We start from the raw sequence: 12,650 nt of genomic DNA, 5'->3' as shown, positions 1-12,650 counted from the left end.
CCAAGTGGGAGGATCCATTTCTTTGGATCACCTGCCCACCAACCCTCAACGTGTGCCTCCAGGGGACAGGGCAGGTGCTCCCATGAAACACCCAGGAACTCGGCTGGGAGATCATGATCACAGGGAAGTGGGAGCTTATGACTCCCCTCCAGCCTCACCACACGCATGGCCCTCCACGTCGTCTAGGAGGTTGGCTGTTGATGCAGCAGCCCCCAGCCTGCCAGGCCATTCAGGAAAACTGTCCCATGAGGGGGTGCCACCCTAGTCCTCCCAGACCCACCCCCTCTCTGCCCCACCCCTCCAAGCCCTGGAGGCATCCACCACACCCACCTGACCCCCCACCCTAGTACTGTCCCCTGGGCTCCTTTTCCTGAGGTCAGTGGCGTGGCCAGGCTCTGACACTCTCACCCCGCTTACATCTCTGGGGATAGGGAAACAGCTTCCTCCCTGTTCCCCTCTGGCTGCTTAGCTTCTCATATCCTAGGCTCTGTTTGAGAAGCATGGATAGGAGTTCGGGTGAAAATGTTGAAAGCTGTATTTTTCTTCGAGGAACTGAAAGTGAGAAGGCAGGGCCAACATGCTTGCAGTGAGGAGGACTCGTGTGCCAGTTCAACCAGAGAAATGAGGGGGAGGTTTGATTTTGATGGAAGAATCACTTTTTCTCCCAAGACATATAGGACCTCAGACCAAAAATAAGTTGTAGGCCAACTTCTGAGCCTACAGAAGGGAGACAGGAGCTGCTGCCCCCCTGGCTGGCACCCAGAGATGGGCAGTGGACTGGTGGCTGAGCTCATGGAGGGTAGGGGAGGAGGGAGGGTGGCCACAGAGTGAGGTCGCACTCCCAGGGGAGGGCAGGGCTTCAGCGAGTCCAGTGTAGGTCGTGCTCTGTGGCCCTTGGCTTCCACCACCCCTGTCCCCAGTGCCAGGCTGGAAAGGATACGAATGATGCCTCAACAAGTGTTTCCTCTTTGACTTCCTCATTTTGGTTTTCTCTGAGAAGGCTCGGGCAAGTTCAAACAGCTTCCTCCGGGTGGCTGGGGGAGAGAGACCTGTGACTCATTCTCTCAGCAGCCAGCACACCAGATGGCCTCCTCCCAGGTGTGGGAAAGGCAGGGAGGACCAAGGCCCCTTGGAGTGGGGAGCAGGGGGCAGACAAGGGTGGGAGCTGGGGAGGGAGAGGTGACAGGAATTGCAGACCCCTGAGGACCCCACTCCAGGAGCGAGAGGCTGCCTCCCGGGTCAGCTTGCAGAGTCAGCAAAGGCCACCGGGAGCCAGGCCCACCGCAGGCCACAGGAGATCTGAGAATTCCCTCCCAGCGGCACCTCCCTGCAACGCATCCTGGCTAACTTTCCCGCCACCACCGCCTTCCCGCCCCTCCCCTAGCCACCTCCAAAGTTGGTTCTGGGATTTCCATGACTAATCCGAGATTTTCCCTGAAATGGAGCCTAAAAGGATGGCAGCCTCATTCACACATGGCTGTGGGTCTGTGTGTCGGGTAGGTGAGGGGGCGGGAAGGAGGCATTCAATGCTGGTGGGACTTTGTGGAAAGAAGCCCCACCCCCACAGAGGCTTAGCAAAGGCCTTTCTGTGCAGTCAGCTCCAGCCAAGCCTCCTCAAGACACAGAGAACGTGAGCACGAGGAATGGGGTGAGAGCATGTACAGCACGTTATTTTTCTGCAGACATCTGGCTCAAGAGGATTTAAAACTTAATTTGTATCTAGACTCAGCTGTAGAGGGAAATGAGGCAGGAAGGCTGAGGGAGCCAGCCTGCGATGAAAGAGTCACTTTGGTTCACCGAGAGTCAGCTGTGTGGCACGTTCTGGGGGGCTCCCTCCCCGCTGGGTGGCCACAGGGCCTGTCTCAGAAAAGCCGGGAGGGCATCGGGGTCTGAGGGACTCACACTTTCCCATGTGTTTCAGCTTGTCCCTGAATAAGGCATCTTCAGACACAGCAGGGTTGGCATCGCCAGTTCCTGGAAGGAGACACCTGTTGAAGGCTGGCCAGTGTGGCAGCCACGGCCGCCGTCCCAGCCCTACCCACCCGTCTGAGGACAAATGCAGAGAAAGAGCAGGTTTCCTCCCTGGCCAGGAGCGACTTTAAAGCAAGGAGGACGTGGAGTTCCAGGAGCTCCTGTTTCCCCTTGTGGACTGTGTTTCCTCCTCTGTTAAAATGGGGAGGGTCTAGTGGTTGCTGTGTGTGTGGAGAGCCAGCTTGTGTGGGCTCCCAACCGTCCACGCCTCTGACCAATTCCACGTTTCATGAAGTTACCTTGGTAGCTTGGGCGTATTTCCACCATGGCGGTCACCAAGCACTACACATCAGGCTTCCACTGCACCCAGTTGGCCGTGGAACATTTTCCAGCACACCATGCACCTGCTGCACCCCGAAATTCATGTGACAGTCTAATGAGGTGCTGGCTCAGAGCTGGCATTCACCTGCAGCAAGTCCCTTGTCCTTCCTGCCAGGGTGAGCCCATCCCTCGCTCCCTCCCAGCCACAGGATTTCTGGCTAGTTACACAGTGAGTAGGAATAGAATGGGGCTGGTTCTGGAGTCAGAACCCTGCTGGCCACCCAGAGTCTTCCAGGCTTGCTCAGCACCCACTTGGGTCTTTTGCTGCCTTTCTGAAGCCCCTGCTCTCTGTCCTGAAACTCCATTAATCCCCAGTCACCTTGCCTGCTAAGTCCCCTCTGAGTCATTCTGATCCATCTCAGCAGCCCCAGTGTCTCTAGTTAATTCAGGATCAAGGACAAGAAGCTCCTGCTTAAAACTCCCAGCTGCACATCTGCTGAGGCCTAAGCTCCCAGCCTGCTGCTTATGAGTCAGTTCCACAGGATTTTCTCCCTTCAAGCTGGGATCAGCTCAGCCCCCCATCCCTCTGCTCCTCCACCCTCGACTCCACTGCATGATGCAAGGTCTATTCCAGGCAAGAGCCTTTCCCCAAGGTGGGCAGCATGTATGTGTGGAGCAGGGGGCACTGACTGACCAGGCACCACGTTTCCAGCTGTGGCTCAACTCAGTAGTCTGCGAATCCCAGTAGCACTGCTGCTCCCTCACCCCCATCCAATCCTCCTTCAGCCATTAGGGCTTCTGAGCAGAAGGGCATGGCCCTCTTTACAGGCAATTCTTTGCGTGTGTGTGTGGGGGGGAGGGCAGAGTCTCACTCTGTTGCCCAGGCTGGTGTGTGTGTGTGTGTGTGTGTGACAGAGTCTCATTCTGTTGCCCAGGCTGGAGTGCAGTGGCTTGACTGAACTCACAGCAACCTCTACCTCCCAGGTTCCAAGTGACTCTCCTGCCTCAGCCTCCGAAAGGACTACAGGCCCATGCCACCACATTCGGCTAATTTTTGTACTTTTAGTAGAGATAGGGTTTCACCATCCTTGTTGGCCAGAATGGTCTTGATCTCCTGACCTCATGATCCACCCGCCTTAGCCTCCCAAAGTGCTGGGATTACAGGCGTGAGCCACTGCACCTGGCCTACAGGCAATTCTTACTCCCCACCACCTTGTACAAAAAGCTAGAAACTCCTCTTCCTCCAACACCTAGGGCAGGGACTAACAGCTGGCAAATATTCTCCAGCTATGTCATGAATGAATGAGTGAACTCCCCAGATTGATCCTGCCCTCCTTTTTTTCCATGTATTTGCTAAAATCAGTAAGTCCTCAGCTTTGCTAGTTTCTTCTACCTGTTTTCTGGGCATTTCTCCTTACAAGATCATAAGATTGGCTGGGCCTGGTGGCTCATGCCTGTAATCCCAACACTTTGTTTGGGAGGCTGAGGCAGGTGGATTGCGAGGTCAGGAGTTTGAGACCAGCCTGGCCAGCGTGGTGAAACCCCGTCTCTACTAAAAAAATACAAAAAATTAACTGGGCATGTTGGCGTGCGCCTGTAGTCCCTCCCAGTTACTCAGGAGGCTGAGGCAGGGGAATTGCTTGAACCTGAGAAGTAGAGGCTGCAGTAAGCCAAGATCATGGCACTGCACTCCAGCCTGGGTGACAAAGCGAGACTCTGTCTCAAAAAAAAAGACCATAAGATCCCCCAGGGCAGAGACTAAGACTTATCAAGTCTCTGAGTCCCACCATGGGGCATTTTCGGGTATGATGTGTCCTTTTCTTTCCTTTTTTTTTGAAGACAAAGGTCTCACTCTGTCACCCAAGCTGGAGTGCAGTAGCATAATCACAGCTCACTTCGGCCTCAACCTCCTGGGCTCAAGTGATCCTCCCACTTCAGCCTCCTGAGTAGGTGGTACTACAAGCACATGCCACTATGCCCAGCTAATTTTTTGTATTTTTTTTGTGGAGACAAAGGGTCTCACGTTGGGATTACAGGTGTGAGCCACTGCGCCCGGCCGTGTGTCCTTGACTAACTTACACTCAAGGCACAGGTTGAGAGTTCAGCCAGCCTGTTACTCGATCACAGCTGTGGGCTCAGAAGCCCAGCCGTGGCTGAACTGGAAAGACCCCAGGGCTGCTAAATGGAGTAGATATGGAGGTGGGGGCAGAAGCGGCCCCACCAGCCTGCTGAAAGGCCCAGGCCCCCTCCCACAATCTGTTTTTTCACCCTACTCCCAAACTCCAAATATGCAAAGCAAAGTTGGGTGTGAGCCCCCTGTGCCATGCCTCTAGGTGTCCGTCCCCGGAAGGCAAAGTTACCTGGGACAGGAGATGGAAAGCCAAAGTCATTTCCGACAGACACACTGCTGGATTTAGATTTCTGGGATTCGTATTTCAATCGATCTGGAAAAGGACCACATTCACAAGTCAGGGAGGTTAGCTCCTGGGCTCCTAGGGGCAGGCTGGGCTGAAACGTGGTAGGTTGCTAGAGGCTGAGCCCCCAAAATCACATGAGCACACAGCCACCCAAAATATGAGTGCATACAACATCTCCCAGCTCTTAAAGAACCAGCAGTGAAAGAAACTACTACTTGACAACCATCTAAAATGTCAGAATTAAAAGGACATGGAGAGATTATAGAGTCCAAACACCCTCATTTAAAAGGAAAGACCCAGCCAAATGTGATGGGATCACGCCTGTAATCTCAGCACATTGGGAGGCTGAGGTGGGTGGATCACCTGAGGTCAGGAGTTCGAGACTAGCCTGGCCAACATGGTGAAACACCGTCTCTACTAAAAATGTAAAAATCAGCCAGGCATGGTGGCATGTGCCTGTAATCCCAGCTACTTGGGAGGCTGAGGCAAGAGAATCGCTTGAACCTGGGAGGTGGAGGTTGCAGTGAGCCGAGATCGAGCCAATGCACTCCAGCCTGGGCCACAAGAGGGAAATGAGCCACTGTGTCTCTAAATAAATAAATAAATAATAAAGGAAAGGCCTTGAGACTTCCAGCACCTTTGCTGCAGAGCTGGGGCTGACCTTGGGCCTCAGCTCAGCCTTCTCCCTGCACAACTTGCTCCTTCCCCACCAACACACCATCCGTTACACACACAAGCTCTCACGCCATGGCCATCACAGCAACAGAGCTCCACGGCCCTCTCATTTCCTCCAGCCCAAACACACTCCCACCCCTCAGGGGAAAGGCAGCCAGGCTGGGGAGCAGGGTCTCCAACCCAGAGACAACCCAAATACCCGCAGAGTTCCAGAGCCCCTGCTCTAAGGCCTTCCACTCAGGAGCTTCCCACGCACTGGCGCCCATGGAGCCAGTCATTCTGTTCCCGGAGCTCCAGACACATCATGCCTGCCTTGGGGCTGGTGCCGTGGGGAAGGGCAGTGCTCTTTTCCCTGCTGTCCTGTGCCAAGACCAGTGCCTGGCACAGAGCAGATGTGCAAAGGGAAGAAGGCCTAAGAGTGTACACCCTCCTTCCTCTGAGTCCCGAGGGAGAAAGGGGTGGCCAGTGACGCAGGTCCGCACTGGCAGAATTCTGGGGCTCCCATGGGATAACCTGGTGGGAGTCATGCCTTGCAGGACAGAAAGCACCTGGCCCCCTCAGCCCCCAGCTCAGTGCTTTCCCGAGCCGCAAGGCTAAAGCCGGCATCACCTCCCTTCTTCAGCCAGGGAAAAGTGGCTGCATGCACTGCCCACCTCTCTCCAGGGCGAGGAGGAAGTCACGGTTCCGCTGCAGCTCCTTCATGAACTCCTCATTTTGCAGGAAAAGAGCGATCCTCTCGTCCTCCAGGTACTGCTTCCAGCGGCTCTCCTGGTCTCGGGGCCCTGACCCGGCCATGGCCGGCAGACCTCCCTCTCCACTCCCAGGCTTGGGGCCCCCAGCATTACCCTGGGGAGCAGAGAGAGCATGTTGAATGCATACACACAAGGGCATGTGTGGCACAAACACCCACGTCCCTCTGGTTGCACACATGCCCTGTCCAACATCCTCCAGCCCTCCCTTGAGGCTCACACCTCCTGAAGGAACCTGGTTGCCAGCCAAAATCCAATGGACAGGTCAGAGCCCTCGCTGCAGGGAACATGGCAGGAGACTAAAACCTATTTTTCCTCCACATCATGGACCACCATCTACAACCTGAAGAGTCCTGGAAAGAAATCTGCAAACCATGGAACAGCCTACACGTGGATGCCCAAACTCCACCCTCTCCCTGCACCAACGGCGTCAGAGTGGACCTGCCCTGCTGTGGAGGCACCTTGGGGCATGCCACCATCTAGGGAGAAGCTGCCTCTGGCCCTTTCCCAAGGGAGGAAGGGGAGTGCCCTGGCCCTCCACCATTGGCTGCCCTATGCCCGCTTCTCTCCAGCCTGAGGTGATGGCTGCAGCAGGCTGCCTCCTTGAGCTGTCACCTTCCCTGAATACAACAGGAAACCCCCAGGCCCAGGCAGGAAGTGAAGCTTTCAGTTCAGCGTCCCTTCCCTACAAACCCAGGGCAACAGAAACAGCTCAGCCTGGATTTAAAGATCAGGAAGTAAAACTGGCTGGCACAAATTGTGTGGGCAAAGAGAGCTGCTGGACAGGCAGGTGGGAGTAGAAGGTGGGGTTGGCCCCCATTACCTGAATGCTGTCCAGCTGCTGGGGCAGGATGCGGAGAAAGTCATCGGGGAGGTTGCCCAGCAGCGGTGGGTTCCAGTTCCGATAGCGCCTCTGGCTTGTAGGGGCTCCAGAGCCCAGCGCGTCGATCCTAGAGGATGGGAAGTGACAGGGAGGAGGGAGCCATCAAGCCCAACCCCAGGTCTCCTGGCCCCATCACACCAGGTCCTCAGGCAGGTCAGATCCTGCTCAGAGATTTCCATGGCCAGCTGGGTGCAGTGGCTCACACCTATAATCTCAGCACTTTGGGAGGCCGAGGCAGGCAGATCATGAGGTCAGGAGATTGAGACCATCCTGGCCATGGTGAAACCCCATCTCTACTTAAAAAAATTAGCCAGGCGTGGTGCTGTGCATCTGTAATCCCAGTTACTCAGGAGGCTGAGGCAAGGGAATTGCTTCAACCTGGGAGATGGATGTTGCAGTGAGCCAAGATAGTGCCACTGCACTCCAGTCTGGGCCACAGAGCAAGACTCATCTCAAAAAAAAAGATTCCCATGGCCTCCACTGCCTCCAGAACAAAGGCCTGTCACTCTGCCTCATCACTGGAGACTTCTCGACCAGCCTCAGCTAACTCCCCTCCATTCACTGCTCTCCAGTCATTCAGCGCTTCCCAGATCTCTAGACCTGCAGTGCTGTCTGCCCATGGTGCTCATGCGGAACGCTGTGGATGCAGATGTAGATGTTTACCAATGTCCCCTAAAGACAGCAGGAATCGCATCCTTTCTTGCTTCTGTCCTAGCACTTACACAGTGCCAGTCTCATGATGCTGAGTGACAGGTATGGTCCAAAGAAACAGATATGTAAGCCCCAACAGCACAGCCTGCTGCGTGTTGGTTTACGCCAGGATCCCCGTAAATCCAAGCTCCAGTTCCGGCTCAACTACCAGCCTGTAGGGTGGTCTTGGGTGGGCCCCTATCCTCTAGGGCTCAGTTTTCTCATCTAGAAACTGCTGTCTCCCTGCTCAGGTGCCGGGGAGCCGCTCAGGAGGCTGTGTTTTGAGCAGTGACGAGTTGATGTGAGTGCGCAAGGATCTTGCTCTCAGGGTGCTCCGGGCTGCTCTTTCCAGGCCTGGCGTGTGTGTGGCAGGAGCTCTGTGCCATGGCAGAACCGACAGCTGGGCAAGGCAGGAGAGGAAGAGGGGGCTGGCCCACACCCTCCCTGACCCCCAGGCTCCCGCCCTGCCGCCTGGGCCTAAGGGCAGCCTGGAGTCCGTCCAGGAGCTCCCCACAGCTCCATGGCAGCCTGCAGCGTGGCAACCGCAGGACACGTGTTCCGCTGAATCAGGGAAACGGTGCACTGAGCGGGCAGCCGAGGGTCGGGCGGTGAGGGCTGCTCTCACTCTCGGGCCTGGCTTTGATTTGGTCTCCAGCTCCAGGAATCCCGCCTGCCCCCTCACTGGAGGGGACCTTTTCCGGGCTGCCGCTGACTATGGAAATAACTTCCTTTCCTTTTCTATTTTGGGCGGGTGGCCGGCGGCGGGGGCGCAGGGAAGGGGCGGGGGCGGCAGCAGACAGGATAACCAGCTGCTAAGTGCCTGTGGGGAGCTCAGCTCTCGCAGACTGGAGCCAAGGGAACCCCAGCACGCCTCGTCCACCCTCTCGCTGCGCAGACACAGGTGGAGGGGGAATGGTCCAGAGAGGAGCTTGCATCACAACCCTGGACTCCCATTCCACGGCCAAATTTCCTTCTACATCACTGCCACCTTCTGTCACTGTTGGAGGCTTCGTTTTTTTCCGAAGGCCAGAGATGGGGAGAGAGAGAGCCCCATCTCTCAGGGACCCACAGACCAGCCCAGGCCAGAGCAGGGAGGAGTCCTCTCCAGGGGCATTGCCCGTTCTTGGATTTCAGGGTCTTCATCTGGGATGTGGATGCCCACCCCCAATTTAACCACACCTGGGAGCCACCCAGGAAAGCAGCGGAGGGAGGACCCCAGGGGTGCATCTGGACCCCTCCAGCCATGAGGCCTCCAAGTGGAGAACGGGACAAGATGGAGGAGTTCCCTGTTCTCGGCTGAGTTTCCCTTGCTGCTGGGTCTGTGGTCCTGTAGGAAGGCCAAACCCAGCCCCCTCCCGGCGCCTTGCCTGGCACTGGTAGAGATGAGGTCAGCCCACAGCTGCCTGAGCTGGGGGCCCTGAGCACAGGCAGCCCAGGCAACTCCATTGTGGTCGGAAAGGAATGTCAGAAATGAGCTGAGGCGCAAATAAAAAAAACTTCCAAGGCTGTAATTTTAACGGAAAAACAGCAGGCGGCCTGTGTGGAGGGGTCCCCTGGGTCTCAGAGACCGACTTTCTTTCAGACAGATGGAGGGAAAGATAGGTTGGGGGAGGGGAAGGAGATCGAAGCTGGGGAGGATTTCCCAGCCCAGAGCCTCTGCCTCTGGACCCCAAAACTACAACTTCAAGCCCCATCGAACCCCCAGGTTTACCCATGGAACATCAGACATGATGGCCTCCCAGATACGATTTTTGGTAAAAACAGTACATTGAGGTCCAGAACGGGTTCAGGCCATGTCCCAGGACACACAGATCATCCAGATAAAACCTGGGCCCAGGGATGGTGACATTTGAAGCATGCTCCTGGGGCTGCCTACCTCTGTGCCCTAGCAGGACAATGCTCATGTTCCCAAACTCTGCCCCATACACAGGCTCTCAGCACCCCAGTGACTGGAGGTGGCAGAAGGGGGCAGGCCACTTCCCTACTCAAATCTGATCTCCCTCAGTAGCCAGATTTTAGATTCCTAAAACACGAACCTGGTGGTGTCACTCTGCAGCTTAAGGCCCTTGAAAGGCTCCCACTGGCTGCAAGAGAAGATGGAAGCTCCTTGGAGGACCACAGGGCCCTTGATCTGCCTGCCCGTCCAGTCTCACCTGCAGTTAGATACTTCCAGGAGGTCCCACATGGGCCCTCTTTCCTGTCTCCAGGCCACCGCACATGCTGCTCCTTTGCCGGAGCACCTCCCTGTCCTCTGCTTCTCTAGATTTCTGCCATGTGGTCTTCAGCTCACAGCCTGGACATCAGTTTCTCCTGGCAGCCTTACCTGCCCCCATGTCTTCGGCTTCTCTAGACCCCGATCTCCTTGGCAGTGGGTGGGGAAACAGGCAATGCTGTATTCACCTCCACATCACACACACGCCTCAGCACATGGTTCACATACACAGCTCAGCACATGACTCACACACGGTCCAGCAATGCCGAGCTGACCTCATCACACACACGGCTCAGCACATGGCTCACACACATGGTCCAGCAATGCCGAGCTCACCTCCTCATCACACACATGGCTCAGCACATGGTTTATACATATGGTCCAGCAATGCCGAGCTCACCTCCTCATCACACACGGCTTAGCATCTGCATACAACAGGCAACTCAGTAAATGCTGGAAATGAATATCCTGGATGGAGGGAATGGACGAGGCACTGGAGATGGCCTAGAGGCCCAGATCTAGCAGAGCCATCCTGGGGCAAAGGGACCCATGCCTCTGCTGAAGACTAGCCTCTGGGGGAAGCCTTGCCCCTGGTCTCAATGCTCAATGTTACAGCTGAACTCAGAGGCCAGCGAGTATAGCTGGCAGACAGGAGGGAGCAGTAAACCACTGATTATGGGTCTGGTCTACATCTGGGACTGTGCTGAGTGCTCCACACACATCTCATTCAATCCTCCTGGAGTGCTAAGGTAGAAATTACTATTCCCGTTTCAGGTGAGGCAAATGAAGCTCAAAGAGGTTAAGCAATGAGCCAAAGGCCACACAGCAAAGGTGCCTGAAGAATCCTAAGCTAGGCAGCTGAAGGAAGGGGTGGGGAAAACAGACCGCTTCCATCTAACTCCATAAGGCAAGTTCTTCTCACACATTCACTACTAGCCCTGCAACGCCTTCATTTCCTGAGTCAGGTTCCAGAACCTCAAGCAAGAGCAGTAACTTGTCTAAAGCCCACAGGGTCTGAATAAGGCCTCCTGAGCCTTGGTCTAGTGCTGAGGTTACCTTGCCCCCAAGTGGGGCTCCCATCGCTGGGCTACACAGTCCTGTCCCCCACCCACAGCAGGCTGAACACCCAGGCAAAGTAGGGAGGGGGTGTGGATCTCATAATGTATTTATACTGGGATTTTCAGCCAAGCATGATGGCATGTCCTATAGTCCCAGCTACCCTGGAGGCTGAGGTGGGAGGATTGCCAGAGCCCAGAGTTCAAATTCACCATGGGCAACATCATGAGACTGTTTCTATTTAAAGAAGAAAATAAATCCTTTCTCTTATGGCCTCAGTTGAACTTCTTGTAAAAGCATATTGGGATATTGAAAAAAAAAAAAAGGTGGAGGCAGGGGCAGGCACAGTGGCTCACATCTGTAATCCCAGCACTTTGGGAGGCCCCCAAGGTGGGTGAATCACCTCAGGTCAGGAGTTCAAGACCAGCCTGCCAACATGGTGAAACCCCGTCTCAACTGAAAATAAAAGTTAGCTGGGTGTGGTGGCACATGCCCATAATCCCAGCTACTCAGGAGACTGAGGCAGGAGAATAGCTTGAACCTGGGAGGCAGAGATAGGAGTGAGCAGAGATCGTGTCACTGCACTCCAGTCTGGATGACAGAGTGAAACTCCATCCCACCAAAAAAAAAAAAAAACTCAAAGGAAAATCATGTAGCCCTGGGCTCTGTGGTCCATCCCAGAGCCCTGTGGAGTTAGATGGAAGCGGTCTGTTTTTCCCACCCTGCCCAGGCCCCACCCAGACCCACCACTCACTCCCCACCTCCCACTCCAGTACAGCCTGCCAGCTCCTGGTACCACTCGTGATAAAGATCCCAGCTCTGTTCCTGTCCCTGACTCAAAACACTTCCCTCCCTCCTCCCCTCAGTAACTTTCTAGGACTCTATGAGCTCCCTAAGCTGCAATCACAGAGATTTTTCTCATTAGGGAGGTGACAGGATAGGGCAGTGAAGGGTGACAGGCTGCAAGTTAGCGTGACCTGGATTCCAACTCCAGCTCTTCATCTTGGGGAAGCTATGAAACCGCTCAAGGCTCAGTTTCCTCGTCCATAAATAGGGATGATGACAACAGTGCCCACCTTTTCATTCAATGTGATGGTGTCGGTAAAGAACCTTCTCTGCAGCCGGGCACGGTGGCTCACGCCTGTAATCCCAGCACTTTGGGAGGCTGAGGCGGGTGGATCACGAGGTCAAGAGATCCAGACCATCGTGGTCAACATGGTGAAACCCTGTCTCTACTAAAAATACAAAAGATGAGCTGAGCACGGTGGTGGGCGCCTGTAGTCCCAGCTACTCGAGAGGCTGAGGCAGGAGAATTGCCTGAACCCAGGAGGCAGAGGTTGCGGTGAGCCAAGATCGCGCCATTGCACTCCAGCCTGGGTAATGAGAGCGAAACTCCATCTCAAAAAAAAAAAAAAAAAGAACCTTCTCCGCTTCTGGCATTGGAAGGGTGCTTAGTCAATGCTAGCTATACTTGCATGATAACAGAGTTCTCCACCACTGCTCTAGAAGAGAAGATCCAACTGGGGCAGGTACCCTCTTCCATCATCTCCCCAGCCCCTCACTACTCCAGGCCTGAGCCATTCTAAGAAACAGCAGCTCTAGGGCAAAGAGGCCACCACACCCCAGCTCCAGCAGCCCCAGCGCAAACGTGCAGCCTAGAAAAACAAGCACCCCAG

At 55.2% G+C, this 12,650-nt stretch overlaps 1 protein-coding gene across 8 annotated transcripts in view; it reads right to left on the bottom strand.

The window, feature by feature from the left end:
• Nucleotides 1-12,650, bottom strand: part of CUEDC1 (CUE domain containing 1) — a 95,998-nt gene that overhangs the window by 9,764 nt on the left and 73,584 nt on the right. For 4 of the 8 annotated variants that reach the window (XM_054256237.2, XM_078374107.1, XM_054256232.2 and 1 more), the window contains 6 exons: nt 6,957-7,083; nt 6,038-6,230; nt 4,653-4,736; nt 1,903-1,974; nt 941-1,034; nt 159-217 (listed from right to left, as the gene is read on the bottom strand). In XM_054256237.2, the coding sequence (XP_054112212.2) occupies nt 159-217; nt 941-1,034; nt 1,903-1,974; nt 4,653-4,736; nt 6,038-6,230; nt 6,957-7,083 (629 nt within the window). The remainder of the gene's footprint in view (nt 1-158; nt 218-940; nt 1,035-1,902; nt 1,975-4,652; nt 4,737-6,037; nt 6,231-6,956; nt 7,084-12,650) is intronic. The other 4 variants (XM_078374111.1, XM_078374110.1, XM_078374109.1 and 1 more) reach the window with 3 other exon arrangements.

This window comes from Callithrix jacchus, chromosome 5 (genome assembly GCF_049354715.1).
Source record: "Callithrix jacchus isolate 240 chromosome 5, calJac240_pri, whole genome shotgun sequence".
In the NCBI taxonomy this organism is placed as follows: Eukaryota; Metazoa; Chordata; class Mammalia; order Primates; family Cebidae; genus Callithrix; species Callithrix jacchus.
Note: the sequence above shows the minus strand (reverse complement) of the source record. Positions and strands in the feature narration are given on the sequence as shown.